This window comes from Zeus faber (assembly GCF_960531495.2).
Source record: "Zeus faber genome assembly, chromosome: 9".
In the NCBI taxonomy this organism is placed as follows: Eukaryota; Metazoa; Chordata; class Actinopteri; order Zeiformes; family Zeidae; genus Zeus; species Zeus faber.
Window position 1 is genome coordinate 5,283,771 of NC_137197.1, and position 14,984 is coordinate 5,298,754.

Consider the following 14,984-nt stretch of genomic DNA (forward strand, 5'->3'; position numbering starts at 1 on the left):
ACATTGGAATAAAAGGTAAATGACTTCTCAACTTTCTGTGATGAGCAGCTCTGCTCCAGGTAGGAGTACTAGTTAGGAAAATTAAAAAACACTGCAGGGAACGCAGAAAAACTCAAAAAGCAGTTGAGTACCACGCTGCCGCGCCCGTTCTGAAGGCCTGACCCACCCGCTCACAGCTGCTTGGCGTCCCCGCCGCTCTCACTGTGGTACTCCGCCACGTACAGGCTCTTGTCGATGATACCGGGGATGGGCTTTATCTCCGTGCCCAGCTGCTCCTCGATGCCCTTCAGGTTGAAGCGGTCGTCGTACGTGATCAGGTTGATCGCCAGACCCAGGTGTCCGAAACGGCCTGTGCGGGAAAACCGAACCGGATCAAACTGCTTCCTGTTCTATAGGACGATGGTGGTCAACGTGGAAACAGACCCAAACCATCTCTCCTCCAAGGGAGATGGAGTGGAGACCGCACATTCTTTTTTATTATCATCATCGTCTTCCATTTCTATATGTAATTACAGGATGACACGCTTCAGTTTGTCTATTGTGGATGTTATTCTACTAACCACAGCAGATTTGTCCTCTACTGCCCCCAGGAGTCTGTTACCGCCACAGGCACACAGGAGCACACGTTCAGTGTGGACAACCAGACCGCGCGTTTGCCATATTGTTTGCGTTAATATACTTTAATAGATTTCTAAACCTCTTAACCAAGATACAATCCACAAGCGAAACGTGTTTTACCATTTCATTTGCCGAGTCAGCGTTTGAACTCTTACCGGATCTGCCGATGCGATGGAGGTACGTCTCGCCGAGCTTGGGAAAGTCAAAGTTGATGACGACATTAACAGCTTGGATGTCAATTCCTCTTGTGAAGAGGTCTGAGGGTGAAACCAAAGAATCACTTTAAAAATAATAATAGAATGTAACTAAAGCCAATGACTGATCAACATTGACATTTAGTCTGATGTTGCATCTTATGTCTATGAAGTGTTATAGATATGAATACACCTTTATACAGATATCTGTAAAAGACCAAAGAAAAAACAATTGAAAAACATGACTAAATCCTAGATGTTAATCAGGGTTTGTTCAAATGGAATCCAGACTCCACATCCTGACTTTGTAAATTAATGTTGGCACGACTCTTTTAATAATTTCACCCAACAGCTTACTCAAACGCCTACAAATAAACTTTCGGCATGAACTGACAGACTTGGGGTATTGGGATGCCAAGGGAAATGTTTCGCTCAGTTTAGTACAACGTGGTTTAAGTTCAGTTCCAGTGCGTCGTTGTGAAACGTAAAACTGATAGTCTCATCTGACCAAGGAGGGGCGATATTGACAATTTGATATTTTCGGTATGACTTCGCACATCAAGACATTTATACACAAGAAATGTGAGTAATGTGGATATTGTGATAAAGCAGGTAGAGGTATTTATTAGAACAGTGTATGATGTTCAAAATATTTCATTACTGCAATGCAGCCTGAAAAACTTTACTACATTGCAGACCTGCCAACCCTGGGAAAATATTCTGAGTGCCACAATAGTGTAACAGGGAGTCTACGTAGCGTTTGAGTTACTGCAGCTAATTTTCTCCATCAGTTGATCACATTGTGATTAGTCTGCTACGACGGTTCACCATGTACAGCATACAAATCTCTCTCATGAGGATATATCCCTTGAAATGCATCATCTCAAGTTACCGAACATGTTCAAACATGTGTGTAATATATAAAAAAATGTTTTACATGGTAGTCTGATCATTGAGTTTATATCCGTGATTGAAGAAATCAAATTGGTCTCAATGGGTATATTTGCTGTACGTCAATAAAAAAAAAAATACATTGCGTGATCTGATCACACGTGATAGGACAGCTGCACATACAGACTACCGCTGCAGTTCATTTACCACAAAAGTGAGATTGTGAATAATGAACAGTGTCAAAATCAGCAAAGGTACAGTTTCATGCTCTAATATTGTTCGAGTTCTAATAAAATACAAAATGGAACAGTCACTTAATTCCAAAAAAAATTGAATATGGGACTGTCACCAAGTTTTAGTATAATGCAACTTGTAACTGACTGAATTTTAGTAGGACAACATAACTAACATGGAAATAACCAGTTCAAACTTCAAATGGAAGTCCCACTTTTAAGTGCAAATATACCCATTATATTTACATGGTAGGTGTCATTGCAAAATAAACTGCAATTATTGCAAAAAATAGAATAAGTGGCCAACTCTTCTCACTCTCAACGGAAGTCGTCCTTGGCTCACCATGCAGCAAAACTGAATCAATCTAACGCCTCGTTTTACAGTCACGAGTCAAGAACCCCGTCTCAAAAAAGAGCCGCTGCTTCCATCATGAGCAGAGCTCGTGCACTACGAACAACCAGTGACCGATGCAGCAGTCCGCACAATTTTGGAATATTGTCAGGCGATAGACAATTTATCTAATCGTCGTTTGCCTTGAAGAACCTTCAAACAGCTGATATCGTCGCTTTCTTTTTTGAGCGTCAACTATGCAACGTTGGTATCTGGTTTGAATATCGGAGCATTTTTACAACTGCTTGGGAACTGTATTGGGCGCGTAAATTTGACCGGCACAGAATAGGAGACATCTGACACTGATCAGCCGGTCACAAGGGCCAGGCCTTCGTGTAGCAAAGATGAATTGGGATGTAGTGTAAATAGCAAATAAATTTACAGTATTTTATTGATTGTTCTATCACACACACGGCTGGGATTTCACAGCTGCGTATTTTGAAGAATTGCGTAGTTGGTACACAAAATGCGTGCAGGTTGGAAGGTCTGATATTGCAATATTACAATAAACAAAATCCCACACACTATTGCATCAACACAATACCCAGTCTTTCCTCTGACTTGTGTAAATGTTTAATGATGTCTTGTGTAGTCTAAGGGTGTGTGTGTCATGCAAATAATAATTTAAGTTATTTTATATCCAGCTGCATTGGCTTACCAGTGCAGACCAGATTCCGGCAGAGGCCATTTCTAAAGTCGTGGAACACTCTGTTACGATGCTCCTGTTGCGAAGAGAAGGGGAAGCAAGTTAGACCTGACATTTCCCGGTAAAAATAGAGATAAACATGGACTAAAGCGGGGGCCATCTTGAGGGGACCTGTCTCATCTTGGCGTGGATGTAGAAACACGAGTAGCCGAGCTGGGAGATCTTCTTGGCGAGCAGCTCCACCCTCTGGGAGGAGTTGCAGAATATTATGGACTGATTAATCTGGAGCTGTGTGGGGGGGGGGGGAGAAAGCATTTGTACATTTAATACATTATATGGATTCACGCTCTAAAATGTTAATTACTTAACTGCATATAAACCGCTGGAATTTCTTCCTAGAGAAGTTCTAATTCTACCGTAACAGACATGGATCCATTTCCAGTTGATAGGTAATGACATTTAGTAATTTTTGCCTCATTTTAACCACATGGCTGTTTCAGGAACAACACCAACAAAGAAATGAAAGACACTGACAGGCCTTGAGAGGGCATTCTTCCACATCCAGTCCCACTGCTGACACTACACCACACGATATAGGTTTTCACAAAATTATCACACGGAAAGCAGAGGCTGATGACGGGCGCAAACCTGTCTGGCTTCCATTACAGATCAAGTCTATATTACACGCAGGGACCCAGGATTTTTAATTTGATTATAGATGCCTTCCCCCCCCCCCCCCCCCCCCCGAGTCATCTGATTGAAGTTATATTTTAATAATGGAACAGTCCTGGTGGGTGTGTATTAAAATGAATTTATTATTGTAAAGCATGCAGTATAAGAGCCCACTCACCCTGGAGAACAGCGTGTTCAGGCAGTGGACCTTCTGCCTCTCCGTCACGTAAGCATAATACTGAGTGACGCCCTTAAGAGTCAGCTCCTCCATCAGGTTGATCTCATACGGCTTCTGCAAGTGGGAACTCTGCAACAAAAAACACAAGACATGTTATACTGTATATTAGGGGAGATTACACTTCATCAACAAATACAGAAATTAAGAGCTGATAACAAACCATGAACTTCTGGACACTGAGCGGGAAGGTTGCAGAGTAAAGCAGAATCTGCCTCTGCTTGGGCATGAAGCTCAGAATCTCCTCCATCATCACCATGAAGTCCTGAGACAGGAGCTTGTCCGCCTGGCCAGGAGGAGAAACCGTAAGAACTCAGACCTTCCTTAGACGCGACTTATTGAAAGATCAGAACGAGAGACAAGCCAACTTACTTCATCCAAAACGATCATCTGCACTTGGTTGACCTTGGCGACGCCTTTCTTAATTAGGTCCAAAATTCTTCCAGGAGTTGCAATTACCACGTGTACTACATAATGAAATATTTGCATGTTATTACACAAAATGTTACATGCCACAATTCAGATCAGACAAATGAAACCCTAAAGTATAATGGCACATTTCCATACACTAGGGTTCTAACAATTCAGAATCTTGTCAGGTTGTTCAATGACAACTTCAACTTTTGGGGGGGGGGGGGGGGGGGGGGGCGGTTTCCAGACAGGTATTAAACAGGCCTCTGGGCTAAAATTATTAAACAGCATCAATACGCTGACGTTGCCAGTACTGTTAACGTATTGGGGGAAATGAAGGAAAGTTTTTTTATGCACAGAAACTAAAGCAGTGTTAATTCTGCTCTTAATTTGTTTTAGTTTTCCTCTTAAAAATATAGAACCGATAAAAGACCCGTTTAAGTACCGGAAATAGTTAGGGATGTACCCGACTTAAAGTTTTGTCATTCGAATCGATTTGGCTGTTCAATACGTATTGGCTAGTCAAACTCCTAGGGTTGGGTACCGAGAGACCCGGGGTTAAAGTGGTCACAGGGCTAAAATATTAAAGACAATAGTGCCGATAAGCGCCAAGGTTACAGTACTGTATTGGAGAAATTAAGAAAATTGATCTTCTATTTAGATTAAAATATCAGTCTAAGAAGCATTTTCACTATTATCAGAAGAACCTCCCTTCTTTCTCTCCCGCTCTATTGCCGGACACACTTAATTCTGCTCTTAATTGAAATAAAGAAGCGATAAGAGTAGCGTCCCTCCAAATAAAACAACTACGCAAGGCTCTCCGTGTTTCTCTCTGCAATCGGGGCAGACTGAGTGCGGTGTTTACAGCCGTGTCCACACGCAGCCGATTCACACGATATATTTATGATGACCGTTATTTATAATTCCCCATTTAAAAGTTCTCTGTGCATTTTGTAAGCTTATGTTTTATCTTGTTATTGTAACGCAAACTGACTGACCAATAAAAACCTGCTCCTTCGGTCACAACACATTTACATGTCGTCTTGGTACAGAGAGAAATGACCAGCCATTTACTGCATTTGACAAACGTGACGCACTTTGCTTCTTTTTAACTGATCCAAATATAAACGGACGTCAGAGAGGAAAGCCTGAGTTTAACCCCAAGGGCTGTTCAATATTTACCTGTTTCATCAAGTCTCATGATGTCATCGCGGAGGTTGGTTCCACCTGTTGTTGCCATAACTTTCACTCCTCCCATGTGTTTGCTGACCTGAATGCAGATCTGGCTCACCTGCAGAGCCAATTCTCTGGTGGGCACAATGCCCAAAGCTGCACAAACACAAACATGTTATTAATCCTTAGCGGAAGTAAAGGACATACATACCATACATACACTAATCAATTACATTTCAAACATGGTCAAATAAATCTTATGATAGAAACATCCATGTAAAACTGGCATGACAAGCTCTCAAGAAGACGCACGTAGGTTGGACAGAAACAAAACTATTTGTTGTCGTAGAATTTATGGTGTTGAAATACCAATTCAGAAGATAAATAATTGTATGTGCAACTAGATATCCTCAGTTTAGAACTCTATAAGCTCAACTATGAAACGTTATCTGACAACATAAAATGCTTATTAAAAACAGACCCATAGTCCAAAATGTAATAAAGGAGTACACAAGTTTACAAATACAGGTCAGGCATTTAACCATGAGCATGTACATTATAGATGGAAATCACATGCTTGTAGCATTTTGCATTGCAGATATCAAAGGCCCCAGGAAACGCACCAAGAGGAAAGCTTAAGCTTGTTGACATTTCCCATAAAGGGGACCTTTTGTGCTCCTTTTCAACAAACTTTCCCTGATTTCACCTTATCAGTCCACCAAAATATGTTTTGAGGCGAGAAATAATCAAGTTGCTGAATCTCCACTCATTGGCTCTACAGGGCTGAATTTAAAAGTTTCTGACTTTGCCGCTCTCCAAGCTCATGGAGGGACATCGACACCGCACACAGGGATTTTCTGTTTAATGTAAACGTCGGGAAAAAATACACCTACAATAAAAAGGTTTTTTTTTATTGGCTTTGTTTGGAGAAACAGCCGATCACACGGCACAGCCTGTAGTCTATCGCATACTTTTATTTTTTTAGAAAAGAAACCGCATAATCATTAGTGATAAATCTAGTTTAGTAAGACCATTAGTAATCGTCTGCAGTTTGTATTAATTACTCCTTTAAAAGATTTGTGCTGTCTTCCCAGCGGCGCTTGTTATTCCCCTGTCTTGGGTGGCGTAACTCTCAGATGTAGGGCGGTTCTAATTCTACTGAAGCCCCACATGATGGCTGCAAATCTGAATGTCTTACTTCACCACGTTTTCTGAAATAGGCAGCTCACAAAACACTGACTGGGTTGTCTTACTCCACAGGTTGTGTTAGTTGGCCCATCAGAAACCCAGATGGATGTGCGCAAGCACTGAAAGTGAGTTTTTCCACTTATAGCTCCCCTTTAATCTACTTTCAAACCTCTGTTCAGACCAATGGGGGGGGGGGGGGCAACAAGTGCAATGAACCACTAAACAGATCATTCCCTTGAGAAAGTTATTACAATACAGTGTTTTGTTAATTCTGTAACATCCTCAACATTCTGCTTGTGCATATAAAGACTTATTTGATGTAATATTTTAAGGATTTTTTGTAGTTAGACATTTTCCAGATGATTTCAAGATGAAGAGCATTAATTAATATCTTGTCTTATTCTTATGCTACTATAATTTTGTGGTTTCAATTAAGTGCAGACAAAATTGACCATTTAATAGATTGTTAGATTACTAGTTGCAGCACTAGTCCGTTGTGATGGCGTGGCAGGACGTGACCGCGTGCTCACCCTGTATGCAATCCCTCTTCAGGTCGATGCGTTCCAGTAACGGGATGAGGTAGGCTCCACTCTTCCCTGTGCCGTTCTTAGCTCTGGCCAAGATGTCCCTTCCTGACAGTGCAATAGGAATGCTCTCCTCCTGGACAAGGACATTCAGAGTTCAGTGCATTTAGCTGCAGTGGTCATTAAATGCTTAAAGAGTCAAAACACTCTGTATACTGAAATTATCACAGACAGGAGTCGGCTGCATGGAGCACTCTGTTAAAGGTGCAGTGTATAGAATGTATGAAACGGATATGGCAGAAACGGAATAGAATATTCACAAGTTTTTTTTTAATTTGTGTATAATCCCATGAAAATAAGAAATCGTGGAATGTTAGAACGAGCCATTTTTATCTACATAAGGAGCATGTACGCTTCCAGAGAGGCCGCCATGTTGGGAGGGTATTCAATTGGTTGCCTATTAGACAATCAAAGCTGCTTTCACATGCATGACGTGTAGGCTTGAGATATAACTACTATATGTGTAGCAGTAAAATGATCCCGGACTACAGTTATGTAGCAGAAAAGTTACCCAATTACAGCAACGTAGTCATAAAATGATCCCACATTAATTAGGTAGCATGGCATAAACATCTGCCCACAACAACCAAGCAGCCAGTTAGAACCATACTAGCTTCACCTTTACCCCCTTTCCACCAATGCAAACCTAGTTCTGGTTCTAGGCTGGCGCTAGTTTGTAGTGGTTTCAACTTGCAAACCTTCTAAGAACCAGTTTGGTTTTCTTAGGTAAAAATAGGCCCGGGAGGCACGTCATCTCACGTCACTGTAGACGCCTGCATACTTCTTCCGCCTTGTCATCAGGATGGGGGACAATTACGATTATTATCGCTGATGTTTTGTGATGCATTGTATTTTGTATTTTTGGGTAATGAGTGGGACAGAACATGATAAAAATATCTGTCCAAGCGCTGAAAATAAGTATAATACTATTATTTTGATTGTGGTGAAAACGGACAATTTGGCAGTGACGTTAAAAACCAGGAGCGGAGCGGGCTCAAACTCAGGTAGTCCCCCTCGCGGCCGCGCGAGCTGCCCAAGCAAAATGCTGCGGCGGCTCTGCGGACTGCCCAAGTTAGAGCCTGCTCCGCCCCGGTTTTCAACATTCACTACAAAATCGTCCCGGTTTGTTCTCCGACTCGATAATTACATTTTTTACAATATGCCCACTTGAGAGCCCCACGGAGCAGATTTTAAGTCCACGAATCCGTACTGCTGAAGCGCTTTTAAAAAGAAGGCAGTCACAATGTTTTGCTCTGGCTTGCTTGTCCCCGCCCCTGAGAAAAGCAGTCCTTTGTTCTATTCCAGCAGCGAAGCGTATCTGCTGTGAACAAGTGTTGCGGTTCCAGAGCTGGTTCCCCGCTGTCCAAACGTGAAGAACTGGTTCCACATTGAGCAATGGCTCCAAATCGGCCCTTGAAAGGCCTTGGTGTAAGAGGGGCAGGTACTATTAGGTCGGAGATATTGACCCACCTGGATAGGAGAGGGTTTTTCCCAGCCCATCTCAAAGATCCCCATGAGAAGCTCCCGCTTGAGGCAGTAATCCTCAAATTCGTTGCCTTTAGTTGCCGTCACATCCTGTCATCAACAGTAAAACCATATTAAAAATAAATCACTGCCGCAAGATAAATTACTTCTAAATTCACATTGCAACACATCAACAGTTGCGTTCATTTCCCCTCAGAGGCTACCAGTTCAGGATTTCATGGATTTGTTTGAGTCTCAGGCTGCACTTCGCCATTTCAGTTCAAACGCTTTTCCATTTGTAACACTTTCAAAAGGCAAATGTTTGGGCAGGTTTGTTTCTGCCTCAGTGTCTGAGTCAACTCTGCATCGTCCTTCAATAAATTTGGTTAAAAAAAAAGGTTAGCACAGAACACAAGATAAATTTCATTACTGAATAGTAAGTCAATCAAATATCTAACATTGTTTGATTATGTAATGTGACGAAATATTGTTATCAGCCGATTCCAACATCTGTTTCCTTTGACATTAAAGGGGAATTTTAAGCTACCAAGGTTAGAAACGCTGCAATAAATAAGATGTCAGACTACTTTCCAGCCGTTGAATTGGGGAAAATGAACTGTCTACCATAATTTTTATGTTTGGATGTTCTAAGGGTGGATGTGTATTATTACACTGCTGTAGGCTTGTAGTAAGATAAAGCCATGAAGAAACAAAACAATTTGGCGTTAAATCGCTTGTGCTGTAATTAGGCCTCATACACAGAAGCCTCAAGCTCGACAAACAACTTCAGACGGACTAAAGCTTACGCTGAAAGAGTGTACCTGAGGTAAATATTTGGATGACTATTAATCATGCAACCTAAATGCCATTTTCATGACGCGCTACAGTCAACATGAAGGCGCTTAGGATTATACTGAATACAAGTGGCCAAACAGTGCTTTGGACACAACCGCAAAAACCTTGTGATGGCTCATTAAGAGGCCGGCCTTAATGAGATTCCCAAAACGTGACCCAAGGCTCCAGACGAGACAGCTCAGTCTGATAGTCGATTCAGTCATTTGTCACACAGGGAATTTAAACGCATTGCGCCCCATTAATCACCATGATCATGTACAAGTTTACGGCATTCAGAATCTACCCAGTTATGTAAAATTTTGTTATAACATTTTAGTTTCACAGCAGTATCGTGTGTTAGAGCCCCCTCCCCCAACTACTAAGGAGAGTGATTGAACACCTACCGAAGTTTTCATCCTCATGTCCTTTGGAGGAAGTTTCAAATTTTTCTTCCAGTCATCTCCAGGCCTACGGAGAAAGGGGGGTGGGGGTATTTGTAAGCAATCCATTGAGAAAACTTGGCGACCCAGATTTAGATTCTACACGACGATTTCTGTTAAGACAACCTGCTCCACAAAGCTTGCTGCGATTTGATCATTATAAAACTTTCAAACGATAACATTTCCACTTTATTTCGTCTATTCATTGGCCATGTTGTCGCGGCCCTTTTTCATCCGGAGTGGATGAATTGGACCACCTTTTGAGATATTTGAAGATTACTTTTAGTATTCAACACAAATAATTAATACTCCTAACATCACCACACCTCGTACACAATTGACTAATGGTGCGTAAATGAAACGCCCCCTGGTGGCCAATGCATTCATTGAGTCAGAACTCGTTCAACAGGAAGCAGTTGCTGGCTTGAATAAACCAACATAGAGCTAGATGCATAGAAAGACATCAAGACTATTAGCAATTGTAATTATTTTCCCAGTAAAACGTTCATTTTATTGTTTTCCCTTCATTTTTGGTGGCTATAAATGACCAACAAAACAAACTCATTCACAGTTCACATCTAAAGACAATGAGACCGCTAGTATTTGGTTTTCCTTTTTACCATCGTCAGGATCGAGCTGCAGTCTGAGCCGTCAGGGGGCGATATTACATTGAGAGTTTGTATACGCAACGTCGACGGAAGAATTGTGAACGAGGCGTCAAGGTTGGCAAGTACGGCCTTGAGTGGATGACACCAAAGCAGCTTATGCAGGTAGATTTACCACCGACTGCCAATTTTTGAGTCCATGCAACAACTTACTTGATGACCGTGTTGGCTGTGGGCGCCGGCTGGGAGCTACCATTGTTAATTGTGCTGGGGGTTTTCATCTGGCTGGGCTGCTGCGGACCACCACCACCACCCCCGCCGCCTCCACCCGGTCCCCCAGCGGACTTCACTGCGCCTCGGAGCTGTCCGTTCTGGCTGGATAATCCCAAAATCACAGGGTTCTCCGTCCTGGCGGTGCTCATGTCTGCTTAGCACTGTGTTTTGTTTTTTTTTCTATCCGTCGGTCGAGTGTCTTTAGTTCGGAGTGGGTCCACCCCCTCTGGGACCAACTCAAATATTGAGGATTGTCCGTCCCGTGTTAATTGTCACTCATGCAAAGACAAAACCATTCAATTCTTAGTCTCTTTAGGATTTGGGGATCAGGGTGATCTGTGTTGGGCATCCCACTTCAGTGGGCGTGAATAAATACTGTAATTTCCAAGCTCTAGAAAAGCGCTGAGCATGGAATCCTGCAGCAAACCTGGGCTCAGTGTTCGCGTCACAGGGAAAAATGATGTGGAAAAGCACCAGGAGAGCTCAGCTTCCACGGTGATTGCCAACTGCTTTAGCTGGACTGAGCCGGCTCGTATTCTCTCTGGAAACACAACACAAGAATGACAAAGTAAGCGACTGGGGAGAGAAAACAAAACAAAAAAAAAAAAAATTTGACTGTAAAACATGAGTAGAAAATAGATAGAAAGACAATGCTATTTAAACAAATTAAAAATGAAATGTATGATTTTGACAAATAGTCTCTGTATTACTATACAGAGGGTATATTTGGTACAGACATGTCAGGTAGAAATACGGTAAAGTAATAAGGTCTTTATCTAATTTCTTGTATGACATGAACTCGTTTCCTTAAAGTCAGACAAGATGAGGAAGTAGAACACATCTGACCAGTGTTTATCAGACAGGAAAGTACAAGGACTTCCTTGGATTTCTCTCTACAGTCAAATATAAAGCGAAGCGTAAAGTGATTTGGGCGCATTTAGAACAGTCGGGTGCCAGTCTAACCCGAACCACCGCCAAGCCTACCAGAACCACCTCCAAGCCTACCAGAACCACCTCCAAGCCTACCAGAACCACCTCCAAGACTACCAGAACCACCTCCAAGCCTACCAGAACCACCTCCAAGCCTACCAGAACCACCTCCAAGCCTACCAGAACCACCTCCAAGACTACCAGAACCCGAACCACCGCCAAGACTACCAGAACCCGAACCGCCGCCAAGCCTACCAGAACCCAAACCGCCGCCAAGCCTACCAGAACCCAAACCGCCGCCAAGCCTACCAGAACCCAAACCGCCGCCAAGCCTACCAGAACCCAAACCGCCGCCAAGCCTACCAGAACCCAAACCGCCGCCAAGCCTACCAGAACCCAAACCGCCGCCAAGCCTACCAGAACCCAAACCGCCGCCAAGCCTACCAGAACCCAAACCGCCGCCAAGCCTACCAGAACCCAAACCGCCGCCAAGCCTACCAGAACCCAAACCGCCGCCAAGCCTACCAGAACCCAAACCGCCGCCAAGCCTACCACAACCCAAACCACCGCCAAGCCTACCACAACCCAAACCACCGCCAAGCCTACCACAACCCAAACCACCGCCAAGCCTACCAGAACCCAAACCACCGCCAAGCCTACCAGAACCCAAACCACCGCCAAGCCTACCACAACCCAAACCACCGCCAAGCCTACCACAACCCAAACCACCGCCAAGCCTACCAGAACCCAAACCACCGCCAAGCCTACCAGAACCCAAACCACCGCCAAGCCTACCAGAACCCAAACCACCGCCAAGCCTACCAGAACCCAAACCACCGCCAAGCCTACCAGAACCCAAACCACCGCCAAGCCTACCAGAACCCAAACCACCGCCAAGCCTACCAGAACCCAAACCACCGCCAAGCCTACCAGAACCCAAACCACCGCCAAGCCTACCAGAACCCAAACCACCGCCAAGCCTACCAGAACCCAAACCACCGCCAAGCCTACCAGAACCCAAACCACCGCCAAGCCTACCAGAACCCAAACCACCGCCAAGCCTACCAGAACCCAAACCACCGCCAAGCCTACCAGAACCCAAACCACCGCCAAGCCTACCAGAACCCAAACCACCGCCAAGCCTACCAGAACCCAAACCACCGCCAAGCCTACCAGAACCCAAACCACCGCCAAGCCTACCAGAACCCAAACCACCGCCAAGCCTACCAGAACCCAAACCACCTCCAAGCCTACCAGAACCCAAACCACCTCCAAGCCTACCAGAACCCAAACCACCTCCAAGCCTACCAGAACCCAAACCACCGCCAAGCCTACCAGAACCCAAACCACCGCCAAGCCTACCAGAACCCAAACCACCGCCAAGCCTACCAGAACCCAAACCACCGCCAAGCCTACCAGAACCCAAACCACCGCCAAGCCTACCAGAACCCAAACCACCGCCAAGCCTACCAGAACCCAAACCACCTCCAAGCCTACCAGAACCCGAACCACCTCCAAGCCTACCACAACCCAAACCACCTCCAAGCCTACCACAACCCAAACCACCGCCAAGCCTACCAGAACCCAAACCACCGCCAAGCCTACCAGAACCCAAACCACCGCCAAGCCTACCAGAACCCAAACCACCGCCAAGCCTACCAGAACCCAAACCACCGCCAAGCCTACCAGAACCCAAACCACCGCCAAGCCTACCAGAACCCAAACCACCGCCAAGCCTACCAGAACCCAAACCACCGCCAAGCCTACCAGAACCCAAACCACCGCCAAGCCTACCAGAACCCAAACCACCTCCAAGCCTACCAGAACCCAAACCACCGCCAAGCCTACCAGAACCCAAACCACCGCCAAGCCTACCAGAACCCAAACCACCGCCAAGCCTACCAGAACCCAAACCACCGCCAAGCCTACCAGAACCCAAACCACCGCCAAGCCTACCAGAACCCAAACCACCTCCAAGCCTACCAGAACCCAAACCACCGCCAAGCCTACCAGAACCCAAACCACCGCCAAGCCTACCAGAACCCAAACCACCGCCAAGCCTACCAGAACCCAAACCACCGCCAAGCCTACCAGAACCCGAACCACCTCCAAGCCTACCAGAACCCAAACCACCTCCAAGCCTACCAGAACCCAAACCACCTCCAAGCCTACCAGAACCGAAACTCAGCCATGTCTAAGCTTATCAGAACCAAAACATGACCATCTCGAACACGACATTTCCGGACATTGGTCGGAACAATGGGCAGTCCCCTTCAGGGGCAGGTTTAGGGTTTTAAACATCAGAAATGTTGACTTTGGTGCTGAAGAACGTATCTGTCTTTTTAAGACGTTAAGGTTGTTGTTTTTAAACCCTGCTTTAGGAGCGTTGTCAGACTGGTGTTTGTCCATCTGGATAACATTGAGGCGTAGGCCTCGATGACAGTGGGAAATAACACATGTACAGACATGGCACAGTCACCAAAAAGTGAAAATGTACATTAGATGCCAGGAACAACTGATAATAAAAAGAAAAGGAACAGGCTGCCAGCGTACCGGCTGTTGACTGGCGTTAGGCTGCGAGCTAAGGCAAGCTAAAGTCAATACGGAGCCGCTAGCAGGGATCGGTGTCGCCGTGACGGTGTTTACTCAACTCTGGACAAAACCCCCGACACCGACGCTCGACATTAGTGTTGAAATCAGATAAAGCTCAACCGCCGAACGTTAACAGTTCGCAGCGGGAGGTTGTCGTGTCAAAACGTTGTTAAGGGAAACGGTTCACGGTGAGTGCGGCGCGGTATATCGTGCTAACGCGGTAGCCTCGTCCTGATAACCCGAGCAAGCTGCTTGGTGTCGCTGCTCTCACAACTCACCGCAGGACGGCAGCGCAGGAACCAGCTCGGTACCGATGTGTCTGTGGGGAAAAATGTGAATATATTCTTTACCTTGGCTTGCGTGATATAGTTCTTCACTTTGTGACGTTTGTGCGGGTGTTTAGCTGACTACGGAGGGAGAACAAGATGGCGACCGCTGCCTTTTGAACCCGCCCACACGGAGCTGAACAGCTGAGTCCACTTGGAATCAAGAAATGTCCTTTAAAATACACTTGGAATCAAGAAATGTCCTTTAAAATACACTTGGAATCAAGAAATGTCCTTTAAAATACACTTGGAATCAAGAAATGCCCTTTAAAATACACTTGGAA

The 14,984-nt window shown here is 44.8% G+C and overlaps 1 protein-coding gene across 2 annotated transcripts in view; it reads right to left on the minus strand.

The window, feature by feature from the left end:
- Positions 1-14,780, minus strand: part of ddx6 (DEAD (Asp-Glu-Ala-Asp) box helicase 6) — an 18,562-nt gene extending 3,782 nt beyond the window's left edge. Inside the window, exons 1-13 of one of the 2 annotated variants that reach the window (XM_080007365.1) lie at positions 14,725-14,780; positions 10,793-11,393; positions 9,939-10,002; positions 8,707-8,811; positions 7,183-7,312; positions 5,474-5,620; positions 4,253-4,347; positions 4,044-4,166; positions 3,824-3,952; positions 3,145-3,261; positions 2,986-3,049; positions 774-875; positions 167-349 (exon numbers count right to left, since the gene is read on the minus strand). In XM_080007365.1, coding sequence (XP_079863491.1) covers positions 171-349; positions 774-875; positions 2,986-3,049; positions 3,145-3,261; positions 3,824-3,952; positions 4,044-4,166; positions 4,253-4,347; positions 5,474-5,620; positions 7,183-7,312; positions 8,707-8,811; positions 9,939-10,002; positions 10,793-11,001 — 1,464 coding nt within the window. In that variant the 5' untranslated portion in view covers positions 11,002-11,393; positions 14,725-14,780 and the 3' untranslated portion in view covers positions 167-170. Of the gene's footprint in view, positions 1-166; positions 350-773; positions 876-2,985; positions 3,050-3,144; positions 3,262-3,823; positions 3,953-4,043; positions 4,167-4,252; positions 4,348-5,473; positions 5,621-7,182; positions 7,313-8,706; positions 8,812-9,938; positions 10,003-10,792; positions 11,394-14,652 lie in introns of both variants that reach the window. The other variant, XM_080007364.1, reaches the window with a different exon arrangement.
- Positions 14,781-14,984: the final 204 nt, after the last annotated feature.